Raw genomic sequence first — 26,074 nt, forward strand, 5'->3', positions numbered from 1 at the left:
GCTTGGACAATGGAAAAGTGTCTGAACGCTCAGACATTAGCCCCGAGTCCTCCTCTAGTGTTTGTGTGGCCCTGAGTTAGCCTTCTCGCCCACTTTCTCTGCCCTGTTGTTAACTGTGCATCTTGTTCTCTTGGTCAGCGTTGTAAGGGAAGACAGCGGGTGTACTGATTTCTGTTAGTGAAGCTGTCTTCAGAATAATCATAACAAACCTCTAGTTTGTAGAACTTTCAAGGATATTCTGCCCTGGGTCAAGACAGAATTCCTTAGTGCCTCCCAGCCCCAACCACCCCAGAAATGGGCAACACAGAGGGGCCCTGTGATCACCTCCATTCCGTGACAGCTTGTTGGAAGTTGAAGGAAGCTTCAGGAATATCCTCTGCTTCGCTCTGGGTTCCTAACCAACCATGGGCGACCAGCAGGAGCCAAGTGGCTTGCACTGCATTTCATATTTACTGCCGGCCAACTGGCTAGTGGGCCTCCTCCCTCCCCCCACAAACCTGCTGCATTGGAATTACTTAATGAGCCTTCACTTGGAGAAGAAAGGCAAGGAGGACCTGGCCCTACTCCACCCGTGCAGTGTAGGAGCAAGAGAAAAGACAAATGGCAGCCTCCAAGGCCTGCCTTTTTAATGAATGGCTACATGCCGCAGGAAGGGAATTAACAGCTCTCAATTCTTCCAGTGGCCTATGATGGGAACCCTTACATGCTCCACTTACAGTCCAGGACACAAGGCTGTGTAGGGGAGTGCCAAGACAAGGGATGTGTCAACAGCTTAGAGCAACACCTCTGGGTTCTGATTCTCCTTCAGGTCCCAGACTTCAGTTTAATGTTCCACAGCATGCATTCAGAGGGCAGGTTAGAAAATTTAATAGCAAAGCCAAGGCATTCTTGCTGTTGACCTACAAAAAGCACATGTGGACAGGAAGGGGGAGAGAAGGGCGGCATGTATGAAGGGACGCTTGCTGTGTAGAGCTTGGAGACATCCAGGCTGGGCCAGCTCCCTGGGATGGATCAGGACTCCTGCAAGCCACAGCTGTTTGACTGTGGGCAGTGGGCAGGTGACTTAACCTCTTTGGGCTTCCGTGACCTCATCCTTAAAAAGGGAGAGCTAACTTGGGAATTTAGGAACTTGGCCAGATGACACGTGTACATTTTGGCGTAGCGTGTGATGTAGAGTAAGTCCTTTGAAAATGTCTGAGGGCACAGACATGGATTGAGGTGCTGGTAGGGATTCACAAGGCCCATTATCCGCCAGCTTGTGTCCGCACTATGTCGTGGCAGCAGATTCCTTACTTTGGTTTTTAAAGCCAACCCTTCCAGGTCAGGCAGGAGCTGTCCCGGACTGGCCCAGTGGGTCTGTCCGAGCACCCCTGTTCTCACTGGGTCAGGGCACAATGAGCTGCCCTCACAAGGGAAGCCACTCCTGGGCTCTGAGCAAGAGTAGGAGATGGAAGAGGTGGGGGCCTGGTGTTGGCCGTGGGCTCCCAACCCTGCAGCTACTGACCAGTCCCGTGTCCTGTGCTCATCCACAGTGAATACAACCGTGTTTAATGCTTCAGCCCTGCCGACACCAAACACCAACACTTCTCTGGTAAGTCCTCTCCTCTTACTCACACGTTTTAGCGCTTTTGCTTGTGGGGAGAGCGGAGAGGTTGGGAAACAGAGGCCCTTTTATGGCCAGCCAGACTTTGCCACCCCAGCTGCACATCGGGGTCACCTGTGAGCTGTGTAAATGCAGACTTTTATTGTAAATGTATATAGTCAAAACCTCCCCTTTAAAACATGCCTCATCCTATTAAATCCATGTGCATAAACACCACACACATGAAAGGAAGGTAGAGGGGAGGAATGTAAGTAGGGCCACATAACCGTATAAACAGTTTCCCAGCCAGCTTTCTACCTCTTCCTTACCTTTCCACCTAGCATCTCCAACTCCCACCTAATAGTGCCACTCCCCAGTCCCAGAAAGGTTATGAATTCTACCCCCCCAACCCACTTCGCTGGATCTGCTCTGTCCTGTGTGCGCACGAGTCCCCATGCCGTCTGGTCTGCCTCTCCCCACAATGATGGGCAGTGGCCCTCAGGAGAGGGGCCCGGCCTGAGTGGCTCCAAGGGTCAAACAGCAGGAGAAGAGCAGCTCCTGGTAGGCTTTGGGGGAGATATTGGGACTTTCTCTGTCGCTGAGCTTGCTCCCTCCGTCACTCCTGCAGCAGTGGCCGACCGCTCGGTTGGCAACTTTACCTAAGGTCTTTCAAATATCTGATTTTGAGGGAGGAAGAATGGATTCAGCCAGGGCCTGAGCCTGGATACTTGCTATGTGTGAGGTGCTGTGTGTACTCTGAGGGCCAAAAAGACAAAAAAACAGATGTGGCTCCTGCCTGCCCTCCAACTTGTGTGTGATGTATGTGTGGGGATGAACATGAGGCTAATGGGACAGCAGAAGCAGACATGTCATTTGTCAAATATAGGCCAAACGTGTCCTTCCAGCCATGGAGACAGGAGGCACCCTGCAAACTGGGAGGAAAGCCTCAGAAGATGGAATGTGGCCTGGTCTGGAAGGTCGGGAAAATTGGTTCCCTAGAGAGAGCCACATTCCAGGCCAGGGACCAGCCCAGACAGAAGGGCAGACGAGGAAAACACAAAAGCTGTCCTGAGGACAGTGAGTGGGCCTGCCCGGCCGAGACAGCAGGAGCGTGTGGCAGCGCCCAGGGGAAGCACAAGAGATGAGCTGGGAGAGAGATGTGGGGCCGGCCCAGTGGGGCAGTAGAAACACGCTGCCTGGCCGGGGGCAGCTTGGATAGCTTCAGTGACTGAGAGAGATCTTGGCATTCAGCAGATGTCTTGCAAATCTGGACTTCTCTCTTCATGTGGTATTTTCTGATCCTGGGCTTTCCCACTCCGTGGTGGTCTCACACTGCCAAGAGGGTAAAAGCAGATCCGGCAAGGCCCCGTAAGGCCTCAGCTCCAGAACCTGCTCAAAGCCACTTCCTCCCCCATTCAATTGGTCTGAGCGGACCCAGGGCCAGGCCAGATTCAAAAGGGTGGAGAGATAGACTTCACTTTTTGATGGGAGAACTGTTGGTGTCACATGGCAAAGGAGTGTGGACACAGGGAGGCCTGATTCATTGGAAATCATGATTATTTCAAAGTCCCACATTCCTCTTAATGCAAAGATTCATTACAGGTGGTTGCAGATACCTGTTTACTTCATTTTGCAGGTTGCTGAATATTTACACAGTAATTTTTTTAAAGATTTTATTTATTTGACAGGCAGAGATCACAAGTAGGCAGAGAGGCAGGCAGAGAAAAAGAGCAGGAGAAACAGGTTCCCTGCTGAGCAGAGAGCCCGATGCGGGGCTCAATCCCAGGACCCTGGGATCATGACCAAAGGCAGAGGTTTTAACCCACTTAGCCACCCAGGCGCCTCTACACAGTAATTTTTTTAAATATATATTAAATTTTATTATAAATTACCTGCTTTTATTATACTTAGAAACCTATGTATATGAACAGGTATGTATGTATACACATGTATGTCTACATATGCATTCATATACATACAGATATACGTATGTGTATATATGTGTGTGTTTCTGTATATGTAATTGTTCTGTATACCCTGGGTTTTAGGCATCTAGACATGAAAAGGGGAAGTGACTGACCTAAGAGAGATCTGACAAGGGTGAAATACGTGAAAAGGTCTGCACAGGGGAAAGAAAAGGAAGAATAAATGTGAGCTGTTCCAGGGAAGAGATCCATAGCTGACTGAGCTGGTGGCCAAACCTCTACCGGAGAGGGTGTCCCAACCTCTGAGCTACTTCTCCTTGCTAACTCAGCAGCGCATCCTAGAACGCACTGAAGAAACACGTGTCAGCTCCTAATCTTCCCAGGGGCCCTGCTGTTTGTTGTTCCTTGACAGAGCCTTTCTCCGGGAACATAATTCTGTTGCTGGGCCCCAGGGAGGATGGGAAGGGTATGTGAGCTGCCTGAGGGACTCTAGGGGCAAGGATACAGCTGACTTCCCAGGAAGGCCCTGACCCTTTCTCTCCCGTGCTTTGTCTCCAAGTACAACCCCCTTAACCTCACAGCACTGGACTGGTCTCTGCTGAGCAAGAAGGAATGTCTGAACTACGGTGGGCAGCTGCTCGGGAATTCCTGCCAGTTCATCCCAGACCTGGCACTCATGTCCTTCATCCTTTTCTTCGGGACGTACTCCATGACCCTGACCCTGAAGAAGTTCAAATTCAGCCGCTATTTCCCTACCAAGGTAAGCTCACTGTGCAGTGGGGAAGGGGCCTACAGTTAGGCAGTTCACAAGGAAGCCCCACTGAGTCTCCCTGTCAGGGTTCTGGCCCCGACAGGATGGACACCACCACATTAGCACCAGCCCACACACTGGGATTTTTCAAGTTAAGAGCACAGGTTCAGAAGGGCGCCTGGGTGGCTCAGTGGGTTAAGCCGCTGCCTTCGGCTCAGGTCATGATAAATAAATAAAATCTTTAAAAAAAAAAAAAAAAAGAGCACAGATTCAGAATCAGAGAGAAGTGAGTTCTCTTGTTATCAAGCCCCCTTGGCAACACGTGTTGGCAAAGATAGTGTTATCTTTGATCTTGCTGTGTAGTAGTATCTCGTTGTGTTGTTAAAATTTTCATTTCCCCAATGACTAATGACTTTGAAAGTCTTGTGTGCTTATTGGCCACGTAGCCATTTGAATTTCTTAGTGGAAGTGACTTTTCAAATCTCTCACACATTTTCTATTGGACAATCTGTCTTTTTCTTTCGGATTTGCAAGATTTCTATACATATTCTGGGTAGAAACCTTTTTGTGATCATATGTGTCACAAATATCTTATATGACTGAACTTTTTATTTCTTTATGGTAGCTTTTGGCTAATAGAAATTCTTAGCTTTATTTTTATTTTTTATTTATTTATTTATTTGACAGAGAGAGATCACAAGCAGACAGAGAGGCAGGCAGAGAGAGAGGAGGAAGCAGGCTCCCTGCTGAGCAGAGAGCCCGATGCGGGACTCGATCCCAGGACCCTGAGATCCTGACCTGAGCCGAAGGCAGCGGCCTAACCCACTGAGCCACCCAGGCGCCCCTTAGCTTTATTTTAATTAAATATATCAGAATTTTCTTCAAGGAAAATATTGGACAAAAAATATTCTCCTGTTATCTTCTAAAAGCATCATTTTTCTCCTTTCGTGTTCTATCAAAATCAATTTTGACATATAGGGTAAGATAGTGTTTCTTTCTATATGTATATAAATAGCAATTTTTGAAAAAGATAATCTTTTCCGCTGCTCTGCAATACTTCCTTTTCCAGATGTCAAATATTCACATATGATGGGGTGTGTTTCTAGGTTCTTTATTCTGCTTCACTGGTTTATTTGTCTGCCAGTGTCGCAGTGTTCATTTGTATGACTCTTAAGTCTGTATGTCTTATGGACCAAACTCTCACTCTTGATCCTTCTTTCCCAAGAATCATCTTAAATTTTATTAAATAAGAATTTGTTGAAATTTTGATAGGATTATTTGACCCTAAATGTCAATTTGGAGAGGATTGCCACCTTTTACATTTGGAGTCCTCTGATCCATGAATACTGCATGCTTCACAACTTATTTGGGTCTTTTTTTTCTCTCCATAATTTTTTTCAGGTTTTGGCCTTAAGCTCTTACACACATTTTATTAGACATATTCTTAAGTACTTTATTCTTTTATGCTATTAAAATGCTAAATACTAATATGAATTGCATTTTCTTTTCTGTGGTGAGAATAAAACATTAATTAATCAAAACAGCACTTGCATATATGAGCAATCGCTGTGCCGTAGAGTGGGGTGCTCAGAAGAATTTTAGCAACACTCTCCCACCATAAATCCTATGAGCGTTCTCCTAAAGTCATCTTTTTAAAGTTTATTTACTTTTAGTGATCTCTACACCCAATGTGGGCTCAAAGTCATGACCCCAAGGCTGAGAGTTTCATGCTCTACTGAGTCAGCCAGGCACCCATCTCCTAAAGCCACCTTAAATAAATATTACTGCTCCTGCTACTACTACTACTACACCTGTTAATGATGATAAAATTAATAATAACTGAGTTTTTCTCAATATTTCATAAAGACTTAATAAAATACTCTTTGGGAAGTTTTGCAGTGTGTGAGCTGTGGAAAAAATCCTGTGCTTGTCACACAAATGCATCGTCAAGACAAATCCCCTCCCTTCCTCGCTACTTCCAACCAGATTGTATCCAAGTCACCTCTTACGTAAAAGATCTAGAGCCTTGATTGCATCTGAGAATGTCCATTTCCTGGAGGATGAAATATAATTCACATAGCAGGAAATCTTTTATCACCAACATTTTCCCCCTTAAATTCTTACAAATTGCTCTGTTGCCTCCTGAAATTTAATGTTTCAGAGAAGAATGAGACAATACCATTTCACACCCATCTGGTAAAGATATGAGGGTCTTGGGACACCAAGTGTAGGAGGTGAAAAGCGAGTTGAGAGTGTAAATAGGCACGAGCAATGCAGAGAGCCGCTGGCACTGTCTGGTAGAGCTAAAGATGGCTGTGATTTTCCAGGGGGCATTTCCACTCCCAGAAATACACCCCAGAGAAATCCGCATGTATGTAAGAATGTTCAAAGAAGCATTGATTCTAAGGGGAAAACAGAAAATAATCTAGTTGATCTATCAACAGAAGAATGAAGAGATAAATGGGAAATAATCCTAAATTTTTTTAAAGATTATTATTTATTTATTTGACAGAGCAAAATCACAAGCAGGCACAGAGGCAGGCAGAGAGAGAGGGAGAAGCAGGCTCCCTGCTGAGCAGAGAGCCCAATGTGGGGCTTGATCCCAGGACCCTGAGATCATACCTGAGCCGAAGGCAGAGGCTTAACTCACTGAGCCACCCAGGCGCCCAAAATAATCATACATTAAGCTACAGCACATACGCATGTAGACTACAGCTGTATTGATCCACAAGGAGACATAGCACCAACATAATGTTGAGCAAATAAAGCAAATTGCAGAAGATTACAAGTAATATGAAACCATTCATGTAAAATTTTTAAAACATGCAAAAAATGCCATATTTTGTTTAGGGCTATGTACATATTTACTAAAAGTTTTAAGACATTCGTTGAAATAATGAAGTCCAAATTCAGAGCAGTGGATCTCTCTAGAGAGCAGAGACAGGGATGCCATAATTGGGTCACAGAGAGGCATCAACTAAATAGGTATATATTCATTTCTTACGGTTTGGGGAGTACACAGCTGTTTATCATATCCGTCTTTATCCTAGGTCGGACCATGCGAAATGGAGTGTATTAGAGTGTTTTGCCCTACAAAAAATGGCAAATTCATATGGTTTAACTTAACAAGTTTTGATCTGAGTGCTGGGGATATTGCAGGAAAACCACTGGAAACCTGCGCGCCGCTTGGCTTACATGATCACAGTAATATAAAGCTGTTACTGATTTTCAACTTTTAGAATCACCTCATAGATAAACCACAAAAGACATGTGTTCATGGAACAGAATGTGAGTGTTCTCAGCCTTGACAGTGTAAAGATTCACAGGGAAGGGTCACAAGGGGGACAGGATGGGGAGGGTTGATGGCAGGAAAGGAGGCAGCTAGCCATGCCACAGAGCATGCGAGAGGATGGCAAAGTCAGCAGAAAGAGAGGCTTCACTACATAGTCAAAGTACAAAGGAAAAACCCGTAGAAAGGGTTTGAAAATAACTCCAAGATTGGGACTGAGGAAGGGGCAGGAGGGTCAGTGCAAGTAAGCCAAATCTTTATTAGTAGATCATGCTTTAAATTAGTAAATCAAAACATAAAAGTATAGTGTATTAGATAATGACATGGAAGAAATCACCAGAACAACTAAAATCAAGCAGACATACGGATACATCTGGAGTGAGGAAAGGTGAGGTGGGGGACTTGGCTTTCTACACCATGTGGGTTTTTCATTAATTACATATGTTCTTTTAATAACAATTTTAAAGGGGAGTAGGGGGGTACAGGGAATGCATTCAGTGTGCCATCACCTGCCCCTGCCCTTCCTAACTTCTTTCCCTGCTGATCTCTGGAAACTACTCTCTTTGAAGAGATCATAGAAAAGGCAACAGTGTGGACGTTGGTCAGAGGGCAGGGGGGGTGAGGTCACAAACCTGGCCTAGCATGGGCATCCTGAGACACAGGGGCAAGAGGTGAAGGACTCCTAGTGAACAGAAGGTCCGAGAGCAAACAGGGGACCCCAGCAGAATCGAGGACCTCCCTCCTAGCCCAGGTGGCAGTGCAGCCCTCTGCCATACATTTTCAGGAGATAGGACTTCCTTTAGATCTAAGTTCAGCCTTGCTGTCACCACCCTTTATGGGGGACTGAGTTCAGTCTGTCACACCAGAAAATGTTTTCAGCAGTGGCGCCATGCCACGTGACTAATAACCGTTCCCACATTCGCTCACCTATGCCAAGCCCTCTGAGTGTGTCATAGTTGTTCACTTATGTCTATGGGAAGAGGTGCTATCATTATGTCCATTTCACAGATGCAGAAACTGAGGCGCCAAGAGATATCGTGCTTCCCCAAGGTCACACAGCTGGCAAGGGCAGAGCCAGGATTCGAGCCTCACTCTGCTGACACCGAAGCCCAAGTTCTTACCCGTGCTCCTCATGCTGGCAGGGAAGGACTGAGCCCTTGGGGAGGAGGGCAGGGGCTTCCCTTACCTACCCATCTCCCTCCTGCAGGTCCGGGCCCTGGTAGCCGACTTTTCCATTATCTTCTCCATCCTGCTGTTCTGTGGAATCGATGCCTGCTTCGGCCTGGCGACCCCCAAGCTGCACGTGCCCAGCGTCATCAAGGTTTGCCCCTGGCCCCTGCTCTGGGCGTTAGCCAGGCCTGCCCACCAGCTGCAGTTCCTTTCCCCTCTAGACTGGTCAAACTTCCATAGACTCTCAGCTAAGCAACCTGGGGGTTTCTCTGGGTATGCTCCGCCCTTCCTCCACAAAGCCTCCCAGCAGGAGGTCCCTTGCCAGGGGAGGTTGGGGGCATATTCACAGTGAAATCCTGCTGTGGAGTCATGGCATGAGGAGGTACTGCTCCAGCCCAGCAGCAGTCCCCTAATTTCCACTTATTGGGGCTCTGATTCCCAGGCTCCAGCTGTCTTTAAGTGGGGTCACCGGGGGTCTGTTGAAAATGATCCCTTAGAACACTGATTCTCAAAATGTGGTCCCCAGACTAACATCACACCATCACCTGAGAACTTGCTAGGAAAGCCATCTGCTCAGCCCCACCCCAGAACTGTGGAATCAGAAGGTCTGGGGATGGAGCCCCAGAGTTCTGCATTTTAATAGGCTCCACCCCCCTCCTGGAAAGGGCCCACCAAGTTGGAGAATCACCCTGTTGGTGCTGGAGCAGTTTGCTCAGAGGGAAGCTCAGGCTCAGCTCCCTCCCTAGGAGCACCAGCCACCTACCCTGGGCGTAGGGGTGCAGGTTCTAGAATTCACTCTCCCTGCCTTTGAGGGCTTGACTCCTTCAGGGTTCTCCTAAGGAGCTTAAACACAAAAAGTACCTCTTGCTCTTAAATGAAACCAAAGATCGATTTCAGCCCAGCTCCTGCACAGATAATCTTTTGTCCTAATGTGCAAGTCTGAATTAATGTTCTACAGAGCATCCTATAAAGCTCCCCAAAGAGGTGACTCAGAGGAGAGGCAGAAGGGTCTAGCACTGAGCCCATCAAATTCCTGATTCTTGCCTGTTGGGCCTCATTCCTGTTTCTTGTTACCTCGCAGTTAGTGACTGCACACTCCCTCCCTGCAGCCCGGGCTCTCACCTCCCCATTCCCCACCAGCCCAGGGAGCTGCCCCCAGGGCTCCTAGTGCAGCAAACGCCATCCCTTCCCAAGTCTGTCTGCGTCTGTGGTCCGTTTACAGTTGCAGGTACCCAACATCTTGAAGGGAAAAGATTGTACTCAAGAAGGACTCCACGTGGGGGAGTGGGGCCCCAGGCAGCAAGTGCACTGGGACAAGGGAGAGAGGAAAGGGCTGTTTCCATTTGCTCCGCTCAGCCCACGCGGCCTGACCGAGGCTGGTTCGTGGCCCCCTTTGGGAAGAACCCATGGTGGGTGTACCTGGCGAGCGTCCTGCCCGCCCTGCTGGTGACCATCCTGATCTTCATGGACCAGCAGATCACCGCCGTCATAGTCAACCGGAAGGAGAATAAGCTGAGGGTAAGGAAGCTGCTGGGAGGAGGAGCACAACCTCTTTCTTCCCACAAAGTCAGAAGGAACAAAGAAGGGAGATGGTGCTTCTGTCAAAATGTGGGCCATTTATAAAGCGAGATGTGAGGTCAGAGGTCTGGGGTTCTGGTGTGTGTGGGGGCGGGGGGAGGGGGATGTGACCTCCAGATGCAGGTAAGGCTGCCAGGACCGGAGTAATTATCCAAGGACCAGGACGAAACCTAGGGTGGGCCCCCAGGCACAGGCTCCTTGCTTCTTCCAAAATGACCTTCCAGCTCTGTGCCTCCTGACCAGGCACTTGGGAGTCCAAGTAGATCTGGGATTTTGACCCAGAACCATGAGGCTGAGGAAAGTCCTTAGCCCTTCTGGTCCCTTCCTCTGGGTTTGAAGAGATTTGGACTACCCTGTCCCCATCCCAATGCAGACTACTCTGAGCTTGGTCTAGAGCCTGCCCGGCCAAGACCCCTGGTTCAAGAATTGCAGAGAGATTGCGGCCACTGGTAGGAGCCCTGCTTCCCAAGGACTCAAGCCCAGGGCCTCTACAAGCCTAAACAACCCTCTCCTCCCTTTCCTGTGTCCCTTCCCTAGCTCAGCAAATCATGGGGTTGGTGATGCCTGAGCACCTCGGGCTAGTGACAGCCTAAGAGTCCCTAATGAAGGCCAAGGGGAGCCTTTGAACCTGGTTCCACAAAATTGCTGCTCTGGGGGAGATTTGGATCTCCCTCCCCCTCAGACTAACAGGCGGTCTGGTGCAGACTCTCTGGATAGCTTCTCTTCTCCCTCTACCCCACGCAGAAGGCTGCCGGCTACCATCTGGACCTGTTCTGGGTGGGCGTCCTCATGGCCCTGTGCTCCTTCATGGGGCTCCCCTGGTATGTGGCGGCCACTGTCATCTCCATCGCCCACATTGACAGCCTCAAGATGGAGACAGAGACCAGTGCCCCTGGGGAGCAGCCCCAGTTCCTGGGAGTCAGGTAGGTGGGGAGCCGTGACTGGGGACCACCTGAGCCAGGGTGTTTAGTTTGGGAGAAGGGAAGCAGGTTTTTCTTACCATCAAGTTATCTGGGCTCCCTGTTCTGCAGCCCGGGAACAGTGAGGATAGGAGTGATATTCCTAAGGGAGAGGGAGGGAGACAAAAATTCAGTTCTAAGTGTTGCTTTTTCAGTGATGGAATGCAAGCAGTGTACCACCACGGCCTGCGTGCACATGACCTCTCACCTGCAGGGGCTACTCAGTGTCCCCACAGCCCTCGGACCCATCCTTTTGTCTCCTCTTCCTCAAGACCCCCCACCACCAACGTCCCCCAACCCCTCCTGTGGGTGCAGGTCCTCCCCAGTCTCCATGCTTCCAGACAGTCTTCCCAGGACACCCCCACTCCCTAGACGGCGGCCCATGACCCATCACCTCCAGGCCCTCCTCAGTCTCCTCTCATGCCCCTTCCACTCCCTTGCCTGTTCCCAGTGGCCACGCATATCTTCCATCTCTTAGGGCCTCCGGGGTGAGCCCACACCAGACTCTGGCTGTCCAGAGAGCTTCTCCTCACTGCCTCAGGATATCTGGGCTACCCAGCCTGCCCTGGGGGTGCCTTCTCTGGCCAAGACAGGGTCCCCTCCTGGACTCCTGAACCCAGAGGACTGGGCCTGAGCAGTGTGGCCCCAAGCCCCCAGTTCCCACCTGGATCGTTGCCTGGGCCTGGACACTCCCGCCCCTCATGCCTGCTCTGCCAGCAGCCGGGCCCCCTCCCTTCGAGTCCTGTTAGTCACGCCCCACAGACAAGGGTCTTCCTGCCTCGAAGGGCAGGGCTCATAAGCAGTGCACATTCCCATTTCAGCCTCACAATTCCCTAGGCAGCTACCACTCACTCTCTTGCTTCTACCAAGGCTGAAGACATTTAGGGTCTCGCCTGATGCCACGCAACCCAGCTTGAGATCAGTCTGGCTCCAGCGCCTCTGCTGTTAGTCACTGCCCTGGACACCCTCCCAGATGCCCCTCCAGCTGCCTCAGTCGGGATTCCTTCTCTTCCCGTGTGCCGGTCAGCTGGGCCTCAGGCAGCAGATGTACTCCCTGGAATGGGGAACAGGGCAGAGGCCAGGGCGTGGACACAGCCATTAGGTGCACACACAGGGCCAGAGGCTAGGATGGGCAGGGAGCCTCTCCTAGTACCCTCTGACCATGTGCCCTTGTCTGCCAGGGAGCAAAGAGTGACTGGCACCATTGTCTTCATCCTGACGGGCATCTCTGTCTTCCTGGCTCCCATCCTGAAGGTGAGGCTCTGCACCCTCCACCAGGGCCCTGTCCCCCTAAGAAACAATGGCCGATGCCTCAGAGGTGGGGAGAGGGTCTCCACATGTACATTCAAGAGGCAAGACCCAAAGAGATGTTTCATCACCATCCTTGTTTTCTGGAACATTACATCACTTATCAGCACTAGGCAGTCCTCACTGCTCTTTTCCACTCCTCCCAGGGTCTATCCTCCCTTTTCTGGGGATGCTCCTCCTTCAGAAAGTTTGGCCGAGTCCCATCCTGGTTTGGTTTGGTTTTGTTTGGTTTTAAGATTTTATTTATTCATTTGTCAGAGAGAGAGAGAGAGAAAGTACATGCACACACAAGCAGGGAGAGCTGCCGGCAGAGGGAGAAGCAGGCTCCCCGCTGAGCAAGGAGCCCCAAGCAGGACTCGATCCCACAACTCTGGGATCATGACCTGAGCAGAAGGCAGATGCTTAACCGACTGAGCCCCCCAAGGTGTCCTTGGCCAAGTTCTATCCTTGCTTAGATCAGGAGCCTCGTGCCCTGGCTGTATCTCTACATTGGGTTTTATGGCTCACTAGACCCCTCCTTGCTCACCCTTTCTCTGAAGTGTCAGACTTACAAGGGGAAGGCTTCTGTAGATTTTCCTGTGCTCTGTTCTCTGCTGCTCTGTCCTGCATGTCCTGGACACATAACTGATTCCCCACCCCCACCCCCCACAGTTTGAAACTCCTTTTGGTCACATCCTCCCAGTCCAACTGGAAGAGATGAAGTCAGACGAGAGTACACCCAGTGTGGGCATCCGCGAACACTCTGCTTAGGTTTCTCCGTCTCTCCAGTTCAGCCACTCACCTGCTGTGTTCATTTGCTGCCATAACACAATACCGCAGACCAGGGCGCATACACAACACTTATTTTCTTACAGTTCTGGAGGCTAGAGGTTTCTGATCAAAGAGTCTCTAGCTTTGGTCTCTTCTGAAGCCAGATATGGGGAAATGTTAATTATTACTCTGGCCATCATGGAAAACTTTACGTGAGTCTGCATGGCTTCAGGGACTCTGATATTGTCTTTGCATTCAATGACAAAATGATTTGAAAAATCCTATCCCCCCTCAAAAAAATTCTACCTGTGTTCTTTTATAATAAGAGTAGAAAAAATATAATATCATTTTACTCACCACCAATTAATCTATTTGATAAATTTTATAACAGAGAAGACCTATCTAGATTTTTGTTGATTTAGGATTTCTCATTTGATTGTATTAAGGTATATAGGATATATATGTTTTCATTTTTTTGTTTATTTATATATTTTTTAAAGATTTTATTTATTTATTTGACAGAGATCACAAATAGGCAGAGCAGCTGGCAGAGAGAGAGGAGGAAACAGGCTCCCCACTAAGCAGGGAGCCCAATGTGAGACTCGATCCCAGTATCCTGAGACCATGACCCGAACTGAAGGCAGAGGCTTAACCCACTGAACCACTCAGGCACCCCTGTTTATTTATATTTTTATATCTTCTTATAAAGATAGGCTTTCAGAGGAAGTCAGCAACTTTGCACCCACTTCTTCAGAGACTGATTCCACCCAAAACTGCTTCTGGGAATGAGAGCTCAAGTGTCCTTGAGGCAGACATTTCCCATCACAACCTGACAACTATCCAAATGTCTTCCATCTTAACCAAGCAAAATAAAACCATTTCTAACAACAGCAACAGAAAAAAGATTGGGTTTCAAAATTGTTAAGTGATTAAGGCATTATCACTAGCTGATGCTAGTACTAATTTTGACACTTGTACTAATTTGGTGAGATAACCAAAGATCTGCACATTGGTGATGACAGGGCTGAAGATTGTCACTGATCTCGTAGCAGTAAAAATCAGTGTGTCTAAGTCAGGACAACCATCCATTGAGAGAGAAATTTTATCCCTTACTGTTCAAAGTAGTAAGGCTAATTTTAGGCTAAAGGAAAGATATTTTGTATAGCCAGTTCAAGAAAAATATAACTTAACCCAGATCTGAGGTCCTAGATTTAATCCCAGCATTTATTTCCAATAAGAAAAATTTTCCAGGGTGCCTGGGTGACTCAGTTGGTTAAGCATCTACCTCTGGCTCCCAGGATTCTTGGATCAAAGCCCCTCCCCTGCTCAGTGGGAATCTGCTTCTCCTTCGCCCTTTGCCTCCCCCTTCACTTGTGCTCTCTCTCAAATAAATAAAAAAAATCTTTTTAAAAAATTATCCATAAAGCTTATTTTCCTTGTTGCAACTGTATCATTTGCCCATGTCTGTCAAATTAGGCATAGCCGAGTACATACCAGATTCAGAGAACATACGTTGGAGAGCTGTCTACCTAAAACATTAATTGAAGAACTTTAATTTCTTTAAGCTTTATTTATTTATTTATTTGAGAGAGAGAGAGAGAGAGAGAGAGAGAGAGTAGGGTGGGGGAGAGACAGAGGGAGAGAATCCTCAAGTAGACTCTGCTGAGCATGAAGCCCATCGTGGGGCTCAATCCCAGGACCTTAACATCATGACCTGAGCCGAATCAAGAATTGGGCACTTAACCAACTGAGCCACTCAGGCACCCTTGGACCTTTAATTCTTGCTTATATAGCCAACAAGGGAGAGAGCTCTTTGGTGCCACAAATTTTAGAGGGTACAAATTGGATCCTAGTTATTAGTGTTTCTGTTTTTATCAAGATTTCTAAATCAGTTCTTAACTATACCTTTGTACCAGTTCCTCCAGTCGAATTATGCTCTAGCACTTCTCAAATTTTAATGTGTATAAAAATCACCTTGGAGGGACGCCTGGTTGGTTCAATCGGTTAAGTATCTGACTCTAGATCTCAGCTCGGGTCTTGATCTCAGGGTCACAAGTTCAAGCCCAACATTGGGCGGTCAAAAAAAAAAAAAGATATACATATATATACATATGTATTTCATATATATGAAAAAATATATGAAAAATTTATTTATCTGTATATGTGTGTGTGTGTGTGTGTGTGTGTGTGTGTGTGCGCGCGCGCATGCGTGTGTGTATATGAAAAAAATTACCTGGGAATCTTGTTAAAGAAAGATACTAATATAACACTGTATATTAACCATTCTGAAATTAGAACTAAAACTTAAAAAAAGATACTGATTCAGTAAGTATGGGTAGAACCAAAATTCTGCATTTTTTAAAAGATTTTATTTATTTATTTGACAGAGATCACAAGCAGGTAGAGAGGCAGGCAGAGAGAGAGGAGGAAGCAGGCTCCCTGCTGAGCAGAGACCCCCGATGCAGGGCTTGATTCCAGGACCCTGAGATCATGACCTGAGCTGAAGGCAGCAGCTTAACCCACTGAGCCACCCAGGTGCCCCCAAAATTCTGCATTTTTAACAAGCTCATGGTCAATGCCAATGATGCCAGCCCAAAGGCCACACTTGGAGCAGTAAGAGATGAACTCTCTCTCAGTGGATGGTTGTCCTGATTTAGACACTGCGATTTTTACTGCTTGAGGATCAGTGATAATCTTCAGTTCTGTCATCACCAATTTGCAAATCTTTGGTTATCTCGCCAAGTGATGACATGGGAGGATGAGGTGGTTGAGTATCCGATGGGCAGCATGAACATTTTATCCACTCAGTTCTGCAAACCCCTGGTCCTTCTCAAGCCCTGAAGGGTTGTCCTGTTTTGCTTCATGTTTTGCTCCCACCTTTCCACTGTTCTTCAGGACTGTGGATTTCTGCATTCTGCCTCCAGGGAACCCCCGGCCATATGAAAAGCCCCCTCTTTGAGCCCCATGAGTTGTTCTCATGGTCTCAGCTTCAAGTCATATGGGAAGTGTCCTTACATTTGTGGAACTGTGATCGTTGTCAACTCCTCCAACAGAGAGTAGATATCTAACATTCAAGGCACCTTTTTTCTATTTTCTCTTTCATTACTGTTTGAAAAGGGCTTTCTGGGGGATCCAAGGAAGATTTGTATGGATTAATCTCCAATTCTAGATCACAGCCCCATCACTTGTCAGTGTGATATCATGGACCTTTGGGGTTTGCTGAGAACACTGCTTAAACCTGCAAATGACAAGACTGGAGATAATTTCCTAGGGTTAATGCATGACTTTTTGATCAGGCACTGGTAACTGCAAATTCTCTATGACTCAGTGCAGTTCTCCTCATCAGGTCCAAAGGGAAGTTTGTTTTTTTTTTAAATAATTTTTAAAAATTTTTTATAAACATTTTATGTATTAGTCCCAGGGGTACAGGTCTGTGAATTGCCAGGTTTACACACTTCACATCACTCCATAGCTCATACCCTCTCCAATGTCCATAACCCCACCACCCTCTCCCTACCCCCCTCCCCACAGCCACCCTCAGTTTGTTTTGCAACATTAAGAGTCTCTTATGGTTTGTCTCCCTCCCCATCCCATCTTGTTTCATTTATTCTTCTCCTATACCCCAAAACCCCCACGTTGCATCTCCACTTCCTCATATCAGGGAGATCATATGATTGACTTATTTCGCTAAGCATAATACCCTCTAGTTCCATCCACATCATCGCAAATGGCAAGATTTCATTTCTTTTGATGGCTGCATAGTATTCCATTGTATATATATACCACCTCTTCTTTATCCATTCATCTGTTGATGGACATCTAGGTTCTTTTCATAGGTTGGCTATTTGTGGACATTGGTGCTATAAACATTGGGGTGCACGTGCCCCTTCGGATCACCACGTCTGTATCTTTAGGGTAAATACCCAGTACTGCAATTGCTGCATTGTAGGGTAGCTCTATTTTCAACTTTTTGAGGAACCTCCATGCTGTTTTCCAGAGTGGTGGCACCCGCTTACATTCCCACCCAAAGGGAAGTTTTAAGCTATCTGAAATTTGTAAGATTTTATTTCTCTCTCAATTGCTCCCACACTTTGAGAATGATTAGGACTGTGTTGCTCATGGTAATTTTTACTTTGTTTCATAATTAGTCAAAAAATCTCATAAGCCATGTACAAATGGAATGATGCAGTGGCCATATTTCCCTTCTTTAAGATCAGATGTCTTAGATTGAGGTTTATAGCATATGGGTCCAAATCATGGTTTCTGTTAAAAAAAAATGAGGCCAGTCTAACTTATGATAAAAGAGGTTACTTATTTGGTAGGATTTATGGACATCCATCCTAAGTGGCATCTAAAAGTTGAGAACAGGGATACCTGGGTGGCTCAGTCGTTAAGCATCTGCCTTCAGCTCAGGTCACGATCCCAGGGTCCTGGGATGGAGCCCCACATTGAGCTCTCTGCTCAGTGGAGAGCCTGGTTCTCTCCCCCCACCCCGCTTGTCTTCCTTATCTCTCTATCAAATAATAAATAAAATATTAAAAATAAATAAATAAAAGTTGACTGTATTTGCCTACATGTTCCAATATGACCACCGTGGAATCAAAGCAGACCCTAGTTCACAGTGGCACATGTCAAAGAGGCAGAAAAAGGGAAGGACGAGGAGGTGCTGGATCAGTTGGCTGAGCGCCCAATTCTTGATTTCAGCACAGGTCATGATCTCAGGGTTGTGAGATCAAGCCCCACATTAGGCTCCATGCTGGGCATAGTATGGAGTCTGCTTAAGATTCTCTCTCTCCCTCTCCCTCTGCCCTCCCCGCCCCTCCCCCTGCAGATTTCTTACACACACACACTCTCCAAAAAAAGAAAAAAAATTTGGGGGGAGGTGGTTGAAAGAAGCAGAAACACAGCTTAGAGAGACAGTGGAGAAATGCCTCAAAAGGCTCCTAAAGAGTCACAGTGATGATCGTAGAACAGTATGAGTGATATGGTTCTATATTTTTAAAAAGCTAGCAAACTACCTGTGAGCATGATCAGAAAAGAAGGATGCCCACCAAGCCATTAGCAGTTAATTGGCAATTAGAGGTGGTTGGTTTGCCTATACACATCTGTTTTGCTTTCTAATCCGATTATGTAGGGTGTATAATTTTTGTTAATCTGCACATACTCTCTGCTGATGGAGGTCAGGTCAATAAAGGTCCCCAGAGCAGTCCTGCTTTGTGGGGGGTCCTCAGCTGGGGCTGGAAGGGGAGAGAATCTGACAAGAATCAGCAGAGGGCTTTCTGTGGAGCTTTCCCGTGTTCCAGAAGGTGTGTCTTCAGTCAAGCCCCAGGGCCTTGGCAGGGACAGGAGCAGGGCAACAGGGTGGTCGGGCTGGGGGAGCAACTGCACAGGGAAAAGGGGGCAGGGCAGCCCTCCCCACCCACACAGGCTCCAGATCTGCTGTCAGAGGCTCAGTTCCCCTAAACACTAGCTCCTACCCGGCTTGGGGAAAGGCAAGGCAGGCCAGGCCCCCTCTGTGACCTGGCAGATGCCGTCATACAGAACAGGGAGGCCAACAGCCTGGGCAGGAGCAGAGGCCCAATCCAAAGCTCTGCTTCTCTCGGGTTTCAGTACATTCCCTTGCCGGTGCTGTACGGAGTCTTCCTCTACATGGGCGTGGCCTCCCTCAACGGCATCCAGGTAAGGTTCTCACCACCCCACCCAGACCCAAGCTACTCTGACCCAAGTCAGCTCTCCATGTCAGCTGCCATATTCCCGAAACCCCAAGTGCTCGCTTTCCCACTTCAGTGGAGAAATAACGGTGATAAAGATACTACCATGTACTTTGTGCCAAGTCAACTCACTACAGCAGGCCCTTCATAGGTGTTCTGTAATAAACTCTGTGTAAATAGGTGCTGTGAAACCTATTTACAGACGAGGAAACAGGCTCAGGATTCCCACCCTGATGAGGCGGAGTCCAATGAGCATTTCACTACAACTCTCTTCTTCTCTAAGCAGAAGAAAACGTTTTGTTGTTCTTTACTTAGCAGGGTGTACCAGATGTCTTGGATATCTTCGTGTTGCAGTTAGTTGCATTTTGGGGGCAGGGTTCACATGTGGCTGTGCGGCTAGCTGCAGGGCCGTACTCGCAGGCAGAGCCCAGACCTCCTCCCCGAAGGGCTCCCAAAGTGTCCTCCTAGACCTGCAGCCCCCATCCTGGGCATTCTTAGTCCAGACAAGGGGCTACCTCCTATGAGACCCCACCACCTCCCGCCTTCCCTGGTCCCAACCCCCAGCAGGGCCACCTCCCACCCAGGGTCCCCACTGCTGGCTGAGCCTAGCGCTCTCCGCTAGTTCTGGGAACGCTGCAAGCTCTTCCTCATGCCGGCCAAGCACCAGCCAGACCACGCCTTCCTGCGGCACGTGCCCCTGCGCCGGATCCACCTCTTCACTCTGGTACAGATCCTCTGCCTGGCGGTGCTCTGGATCCTCAAGTCCACGGTGGCCGCCATCATCTTCCCGGTCATGGTAAGGTGGCACGGGCTCCCCAGCCCACTGCGATGACTGGGCCTGGGCAGGCGTCCCCAGCGGGGCCATCTGCTGGTGCAGATGGCTTGACACTCTCCGGGTCACAGAGGCAAGCGCAGAACAAGAGATTTGGGTCATGAGTCCAGGCCAGATAGAGAGGGGGGAACAGGGGGACAGTGTGGGAGCCTGGGGGCTAATGCATGGGGAAAGCCTGCAGGGCTGGACTGGCGGCCGGAGTGAGAACACAGAGGTGGGATCTGAAATGTGCCTACATGGGATTCTCAACCCTGGGTGACCATCAGACTCACTTGGCAGCTTTTTAAAACTGTGTGCCCAGGACTCACCCCAGATCAATTAAATTGGTATCTCTTGGGGAAACCCAAGCATTGGTGTCTGTAGTTAACTCTGCAGGTGAGCATAAATGTGCAGTCAAGGTTGAGAACGACCACTCCAGGGCATGGGAAATGGATCCTCCATTCCCCAAAAGGGAAAAGGAAAGGAAATTATAGTCAGAATTAGCATGTGTGGAGCCTTGTTTCATTTAGTCCACAGCAGCCTTAAAAATACTATTCTTAACCCCATTTTACAGGTGAGAAAACTGAGGCTCTAGGGCACCTGCATGGTTCAATCAGTTAAGCCACTGCCTTTGGCTCGGGTCATGATCCCAGGGTCCTGGAATCGAGCCCCGCATCGGGCTCCCTGCTCAGCAGAGAGCCTGCTTCTCCCTCTCCCTCTACCCCTGCTTGTGCTCTCTCTGTGTCAAATATATAAATAAAATCTTAAAAAAAAAAAAAAAACTGAGGCTCAGAGAACATGTGTGTGTGACCCAAATTCACTCTGTGGTTCTGAGCTTTGACAAATGTTCAGATTAGTGGTTCCACAACCACAGTCATGATACGGAACAGTTCCGTCATACCTAAAATTCCTTCATGCCATTTTTTTTTTTTTGAGAGAGAGAGAAAGAGCACATGTGCAACCGCAGGAGCAAGTGGGAGAGGGGCAGAGAGAGAATCTTAAGCAGGCTCCATGGAGCCTGACCAGGGGCTCAGTCTCACAACCTGGGCTGAAATCAAGAGTTAGACACTTAACCCACAGAGCCACCCAGGCACGTCTGCCAGGCCATTTCTATGCAGACCGTGCCTCTTCCTACCCCTGCCCCTCCCTAGCAACCACTGATTTGTTTTCAGAGCCAGGATTTTTAAGACTCAGATCTGTCCAGCTCTCGAGCTCTGCTTGCTCCCAAGAAGCTGGTCAGTGAGGAACCAGAGTTAAATCCAGCTGGCTCGTTTTCTTCCTGACTTCATTTAGTGGCCTGTTCTTGGTAGTGAAGGAATAGTATTTATAACTAGTTACCCTGGGCCCATGGAATTAATTATTAAAAGGCCAATATTTAATCCTTCCCTAAAGCACACATTTTTCCCCTTTTTGTGTATGCTGAGCAGAACCAAATTTTCTAGACTTTACTGTAAAAATTCCCAATATTCCAGAACATGTTATTCAGTGTACTTTATTTATACTTGGTTTTTTTTTTTTAAGATTTTATTTATTTATTTGACAGACAGAGATCACAGAGAAGCAGGCGGAGAGAGAGAAGGAAGTACGCTCCCTGCCAAGCAGAGGCCAATGCAGGGCTCGATCCCAGGACCCTGTGATCATGACCTGAGCTGAAGGCAGATGTCCTAACCCACTGAGTCACCCAGGCACCCCATACTTTATACTTGTTAACAGAGATTGGCAGCCCTCAGAAATAGGGACAGAGGGACAGTGGGCCTCAAAGCATGATCTCTGACCCAGAAGTACCAACATTTCCTTGGAGACTTGTTAGAGATGCAGATTCTCAGGCCCCAGACCCGCTGACTCAGGACCTCTGGGGGGGGTCCCCCAGCAGTATATGGATTAATAAGCCCTTCGGGTGTTTTGATGGAAGCTCAAGTTTGAGGATCACTGATTTAAAGAATAACTGTAGTAGTTCTGTAGCCCTCGGTCTCTGCCTGGCTCCCCACTTCAGCTGTCACAGACTCTATCCCCCAGCTCAATGGTAGGCTTTGCCACTCAACTGAGGAAAAGGCCAGTTGAGAGGAGCCAAGATGGGCAGGTGGTAAATGATGGTTTGTCGGAGCTCTGAGATGGCTCCAAAGATACGAGGGGAAGTCCCTAAACATAGCTGACTGAGGGAGAAAAAATAATGTCTGAGTTTGGGGCCTTCATCTCAGGGTTTTCTCTTAACTTCACCACAGATCCTGGGCCTAATCATCGTTCGAAGACTTCTGGACCTCATCTTCTCCCAGCATGATCTGGCCTGGATTGACAACATCCTTCCAGAAAAGGAGAAGAAGGAGACAGATAAAAAGAAGAGAAGGAAAGGGGCCCATGAGGACAGTGACGAGGAGGTGGGGAGGATGTGAGCCCAGGGCTTAGGGAAGCGATGGAGAGACCCTCCCTCCATTTTTGCCCAGGCCAGGAAGAGGGTGGGCTCTCAGGTGGCCAGCTGTGATCACCTGGTCCTAGTCAGGATGAGCTGAGTCTTCTGCCTGTGTTGGTGTGGGGTGCTGAGAGCTTGTCTGCTTGTGGGAATAGCCTCAGAATGAACCCCTTCCCCAACCCAGGGAAAGGCTGGTTGTCACATCCATTCACTCCCAATTCTGTGAGCTCCCAGGGCTGTTACCAACAGCAGTTCAGGTTCTTGATGGGACAGGGCAGAAGACCTGGCTCCATCATGGGGGAGGTTAGGACTAACCTCCAAAGAATGGAACAGGTCTCAGGGGAAGAGTCTGATGGACACCAGTTAGTAGATTGGACTCCTAGACAGGTGGAAGGACTAGGAACAAGGTTTGTTTGGCCTACCCCTGGGGTATTAGGCAAGAAGGTGGGGAAAGAGGCAAATGTCCTCACTGAAAGGAGAATGGCTACATTCCCCAGATTCTGGGGACCACCTGGTTGCCCCATCTTTTCCTCTCATGCTTCCTCCCCATCCCACTCCTAAAGCACTCGGAGTCAACAGACAGGAAGCCAGTCCAGAACTAAGAGTAAGTCACAAAATGTGAAGCAGAAAGATCACCTAGTTCAAGTGCTCATTAGAGACAATGAAACAATCCTCCAAAATGGAAGTGGTTCACCTGAGATGGACATATGGCTAAATGTCTAAAAGGGAATTAAGAAGATTGTTCCTGACTTTTAAAAATATATATATATTATTTAAAAAAATTTTTTTTTCACTTGAGAAAGAGAGCAAGAGCAGGGAGAGGGGCAGAATTAGAGGGAGAAGCAGACTCCCCACTGAGCAGGGAGCCCCATGTGGGGCTTGATCCCAAGACCCTGAGATCATGACCTGAGCTGAAGGCAGATGCTTAACCAAGTGAGCTCCCTAGGCACCCTTTGTCCTGACTTTTATCACTTCCAACATGCTAAGCTGCCCATGCCATCTAGCAACACACCTGGCTCCCATTCTTCTGGGTCTGACCGGAACCCACATCCCTGCATCCACCTGCAACTCTTCTAGTGATTTTTGCTTTTTGTAGATCCAAGTTCATAGGCAAATCCTTGCTGACTGGTGGCAGTCAGACCATCTTCTGATGGTAGTGATAGACCCAAACTCCCCTGGTCTTTAACTGCTTTCCTCTTCCAGGTAGGAAGAGGCCCATCATTCATTCATGTTTTTCATTGATGATTTAGATGGTTTTCAAGGACAGGCATTGAGAACAAAGAAACAGAGTCTAAGTGCCTTTTAAAGACAAGTACTTACTCTTTCATTGATTCATTCAATAAATATTTGAGTGGCTACCACGTGCCAGGAACTATTCCAGGGTTAGGGAAAAGCATGATACATTCAATGAAAAAATGGGACTCAATTTGCACAAATTCATTTTACACGTCTTTACAGCAACACCAGCTATTGTGTGAGATGCACTCTACAATAGTTGACACTCTTCTGATCAATGTTCCTGGAACAGTTCTGTCCTGTTTAGGACAAAAGGCTAAGATCACCCCCTCAGTGAGCCCCAGAGTGTTTGCAGCACCCCATTTAGACTGGACGTAGAGAGGATGGTGGTTGGCACATTGTGGATGCGTGTATTTTCCATCTTGGCAAGAAAGTGAAAGCTGTTGTATTAGTGGTGTTTATCAGCTTTTCCCACTATTTCTCTCCAGCCCCAGTTCCCTTCTCCCTCAGTTATAAAGATTCCCATGGAAAGTGTCCAATCAGATCCCCAAAATGGTATCCACTGCATTGCCAGTAAGTAAACACATGGTGTCTCTCCCTTCCTACTTACTACTAATTCTCCACCTCTTCCTCCAAGGAATTTCCATCTTTCACTTAGGGGGACCTAATGGTCTTAGATGCTAGGGGACTCCTGTGGTAGGCAGAGTTCAGTGAGAACTGGGCCCCAAGGATTCAGACTTCAACCAATGGAATCCCCAAGTCAAACCCTGCAGGTGCCTGAGATCAAGCTTCACGTCCATTTAGGCAAAGCCCCTCATTCCTTCCTTTCCCCTGGTGCCTCCAGAGGCCTGTGGTGCCACCAGGCCCTCCCTTGAATTGTTTCAGACCACATCAATCCACATGACCCATTGAGCCTCCCATGTTTTCCAGTGGTTGTTGAAAATGATTGAGGGTTCAAATCCAAGCTGAGTTGTTCCCTTTAGAGAAACAGGTAGCATCGCATCTGGATCCTAAATTAGCAGGGAAGGAAGATCGTAGTGGTTGGGCTGTGATTCAGTATGAACAACGAGCACCTTCCTCCTGCTGAAAGGGAGGCTGCCTGAAAGCATTGCTTACAAAGATCCTGTGGGGTTCTGTAGCTGCCTTTATGCCCTCACAGCTTTGGTTCCCTACCAGAGGACAGTCCTGTTATCAAGACCATAGCCTATCCCTGGAATAATCAGGAAGTTCCCACTTGAGTCCCAACCTTGGTGTTCCTAGCATAGGGCTTGCCACTTTCCTAAAAGGCCCAGATTAAGATTCTACCAGGGGATTCCTTGAGGGGCTTCCCATCACTCTCTCCATCATTGGTACCTCTTCTTTTTTAATTGCTAACTCTCCTTCCCATTTGTATACTTTCATCACCCTTTCTTACTCTGCCCTGGCCCTGCCCCACACCCACCTATCCTGGCTGAGAGCCCTCTGGGAAAGGAGTAACTGAGCCAGAAGCCACCCATGAGGCCCCTGATTTCCTCCTGCGTAGTGTTGGCTGTGGGGATTGGAGAAGAGGAAGACAAGAGGGAAGCACTGGAGAAAGGTCTTCTCCAGTATCATCCTCACACCGGCTCCACAACTGATGTTTTAATTTTCCTGCCAGGAAAAAGATCTTCCAGTTGGAGTTACTCATTCTGATTCGTCCTTCAGTGACTCAGAACTCGACCGAAGGTAATGGCCATGAAGTAGACTCCTTGGGTATTAGAGAAGAGACTAAGCAGTGGCCAGGAAGGCGGAGGGGCTAATTTCCCAGGTTAGCCAGTGTCTCCGGAAAAGGCCTTTGCTTGTCCATCTTGGGAGACAGAGGGGGTTGGACCTGATTATTGGCACCAAGTAACAAATCTGTCCTCTTACTGACGTAACATGATTACAGTACACAAAGGTGTTCTACTTTAGAAAAGGAATCACAGAATACTATGTACAATTAAAAACACTGGGGAAAAAAACAACAGAGAAAAACTACACATGACTTAAGCATGTATTACTGAATGCCAGGATAAATGAGCCCGAAGATCACACCACCAGGTTCTCCAGGACTATGTGGAATAAAGTAACAGCATGGTTAATTAGCAAAGGTCAGAAGCCTAATTAAATATCAAAGATTAAGTGGAGTGTGCGACTCCTGATCTCAGAGCTGTGAGTTCAACCCCCAGGTTGGGTATAGAGCTTCCTTTAAAAAAAAAAAAAAAAAAAAAAAAAAATTTCCCGGCCGTTTCCAGGACTTCCTGTGCCAAATGTGATACCTTAGTGTATCACATTAAGAATGAGAAGTCAGGAAAAGAGTGAACAACTTGATGACTGAAAACAAGGAGGGCTCAAAAACGGAAGAGAAATCCAGGGGCAAGAAAGTCAGCCTCAGCTGTTACTGGGGAAGACAGTAGGGTGCTCCTACATGGTGCCCTAACCTGGATGGGCATCACTGTACTACATCACACATGAGCAAGGCATAGTCTATCCCAAGCCTATAGGGAGATAAACCTCCAGACTTAGATGCACTCATCCAAGAGATTTTAGAAAACATGCATGAGATCATCTGAGTTAGAAGTTAAAGCTGTTACCACATT

At 47.8% G+C, this 26,074-nt stretch overlaps 1 protein-coding gene across 8 annotated transcripts in view; it reads left to right on the top strand.

Annotated features, from left to right (window-relative positions):
• The window catches only part of SLC4A5 (solute carrier family 4 member 5), a 108,896-nt gene that overhangs the window by 79,591 nt on the left and 3,231 nt on the right, over window positions 1–26,074 (top strand). For 6 of the 8 annotated variants that reach the window (XM_082743935.1, XM_082743937.1, XM_082743939.1 and 3 more), the window contains 10 exons: window positions 1,533–1,591; window positions 4,067–4,267; window positions 8,755–8,868; window positions 10,074–10,235; window positions 11,040–11,218; window positions 12,436–12,508; window positions 18,923–18,991; window positions 19,646–19,819; window positions 22,057–22,209; window positions 25,114–25,181. In XM_082743935.1, coding sequence (XP_082600061.1) covers window positions 1,533–1,591; window positions 4,067–4,267; window positions 8,755–8,868; window positions 10,074–10,235; window positions 11,040–11,218; window positions 12,436–12,508; window positions 18,923–18,991; window positions 19,646–19,819; window positions 22,057–22,209; window positions 25,114–25,181 — 1,252 coding nt within the window. Of the gene's footprint in view, window positions 1–1,532; window positions 1,592–4,066; window positions 4,268–8,754; window positions 8,869–10,073; window positions 10,236–11,039; window positions 11,219–12,435; window positions 12,509–18,922; window positions 18,992–19,645; window positions 19,820–22,056; window positions 22,210–23,965; window positions 24,051–25,113; window positions 25,182–26,074 lie in introns of all 8 variants that reach the window. The other 2 variants (XM_082743936.1, XM_082743941.1) reach the window with 2 other exon arrangements.

This window comes from Mustela nivalis, assembly GCF_964662115.1.
Source record: "Mustela nivalis genome assembly, chromosome: 8".
Lineage (NCBI taxonomy): Eukaryota > Metazoa > Chordata > Mammalia > Carnivora > Mustelidae > Mustela > Mustela nivalis.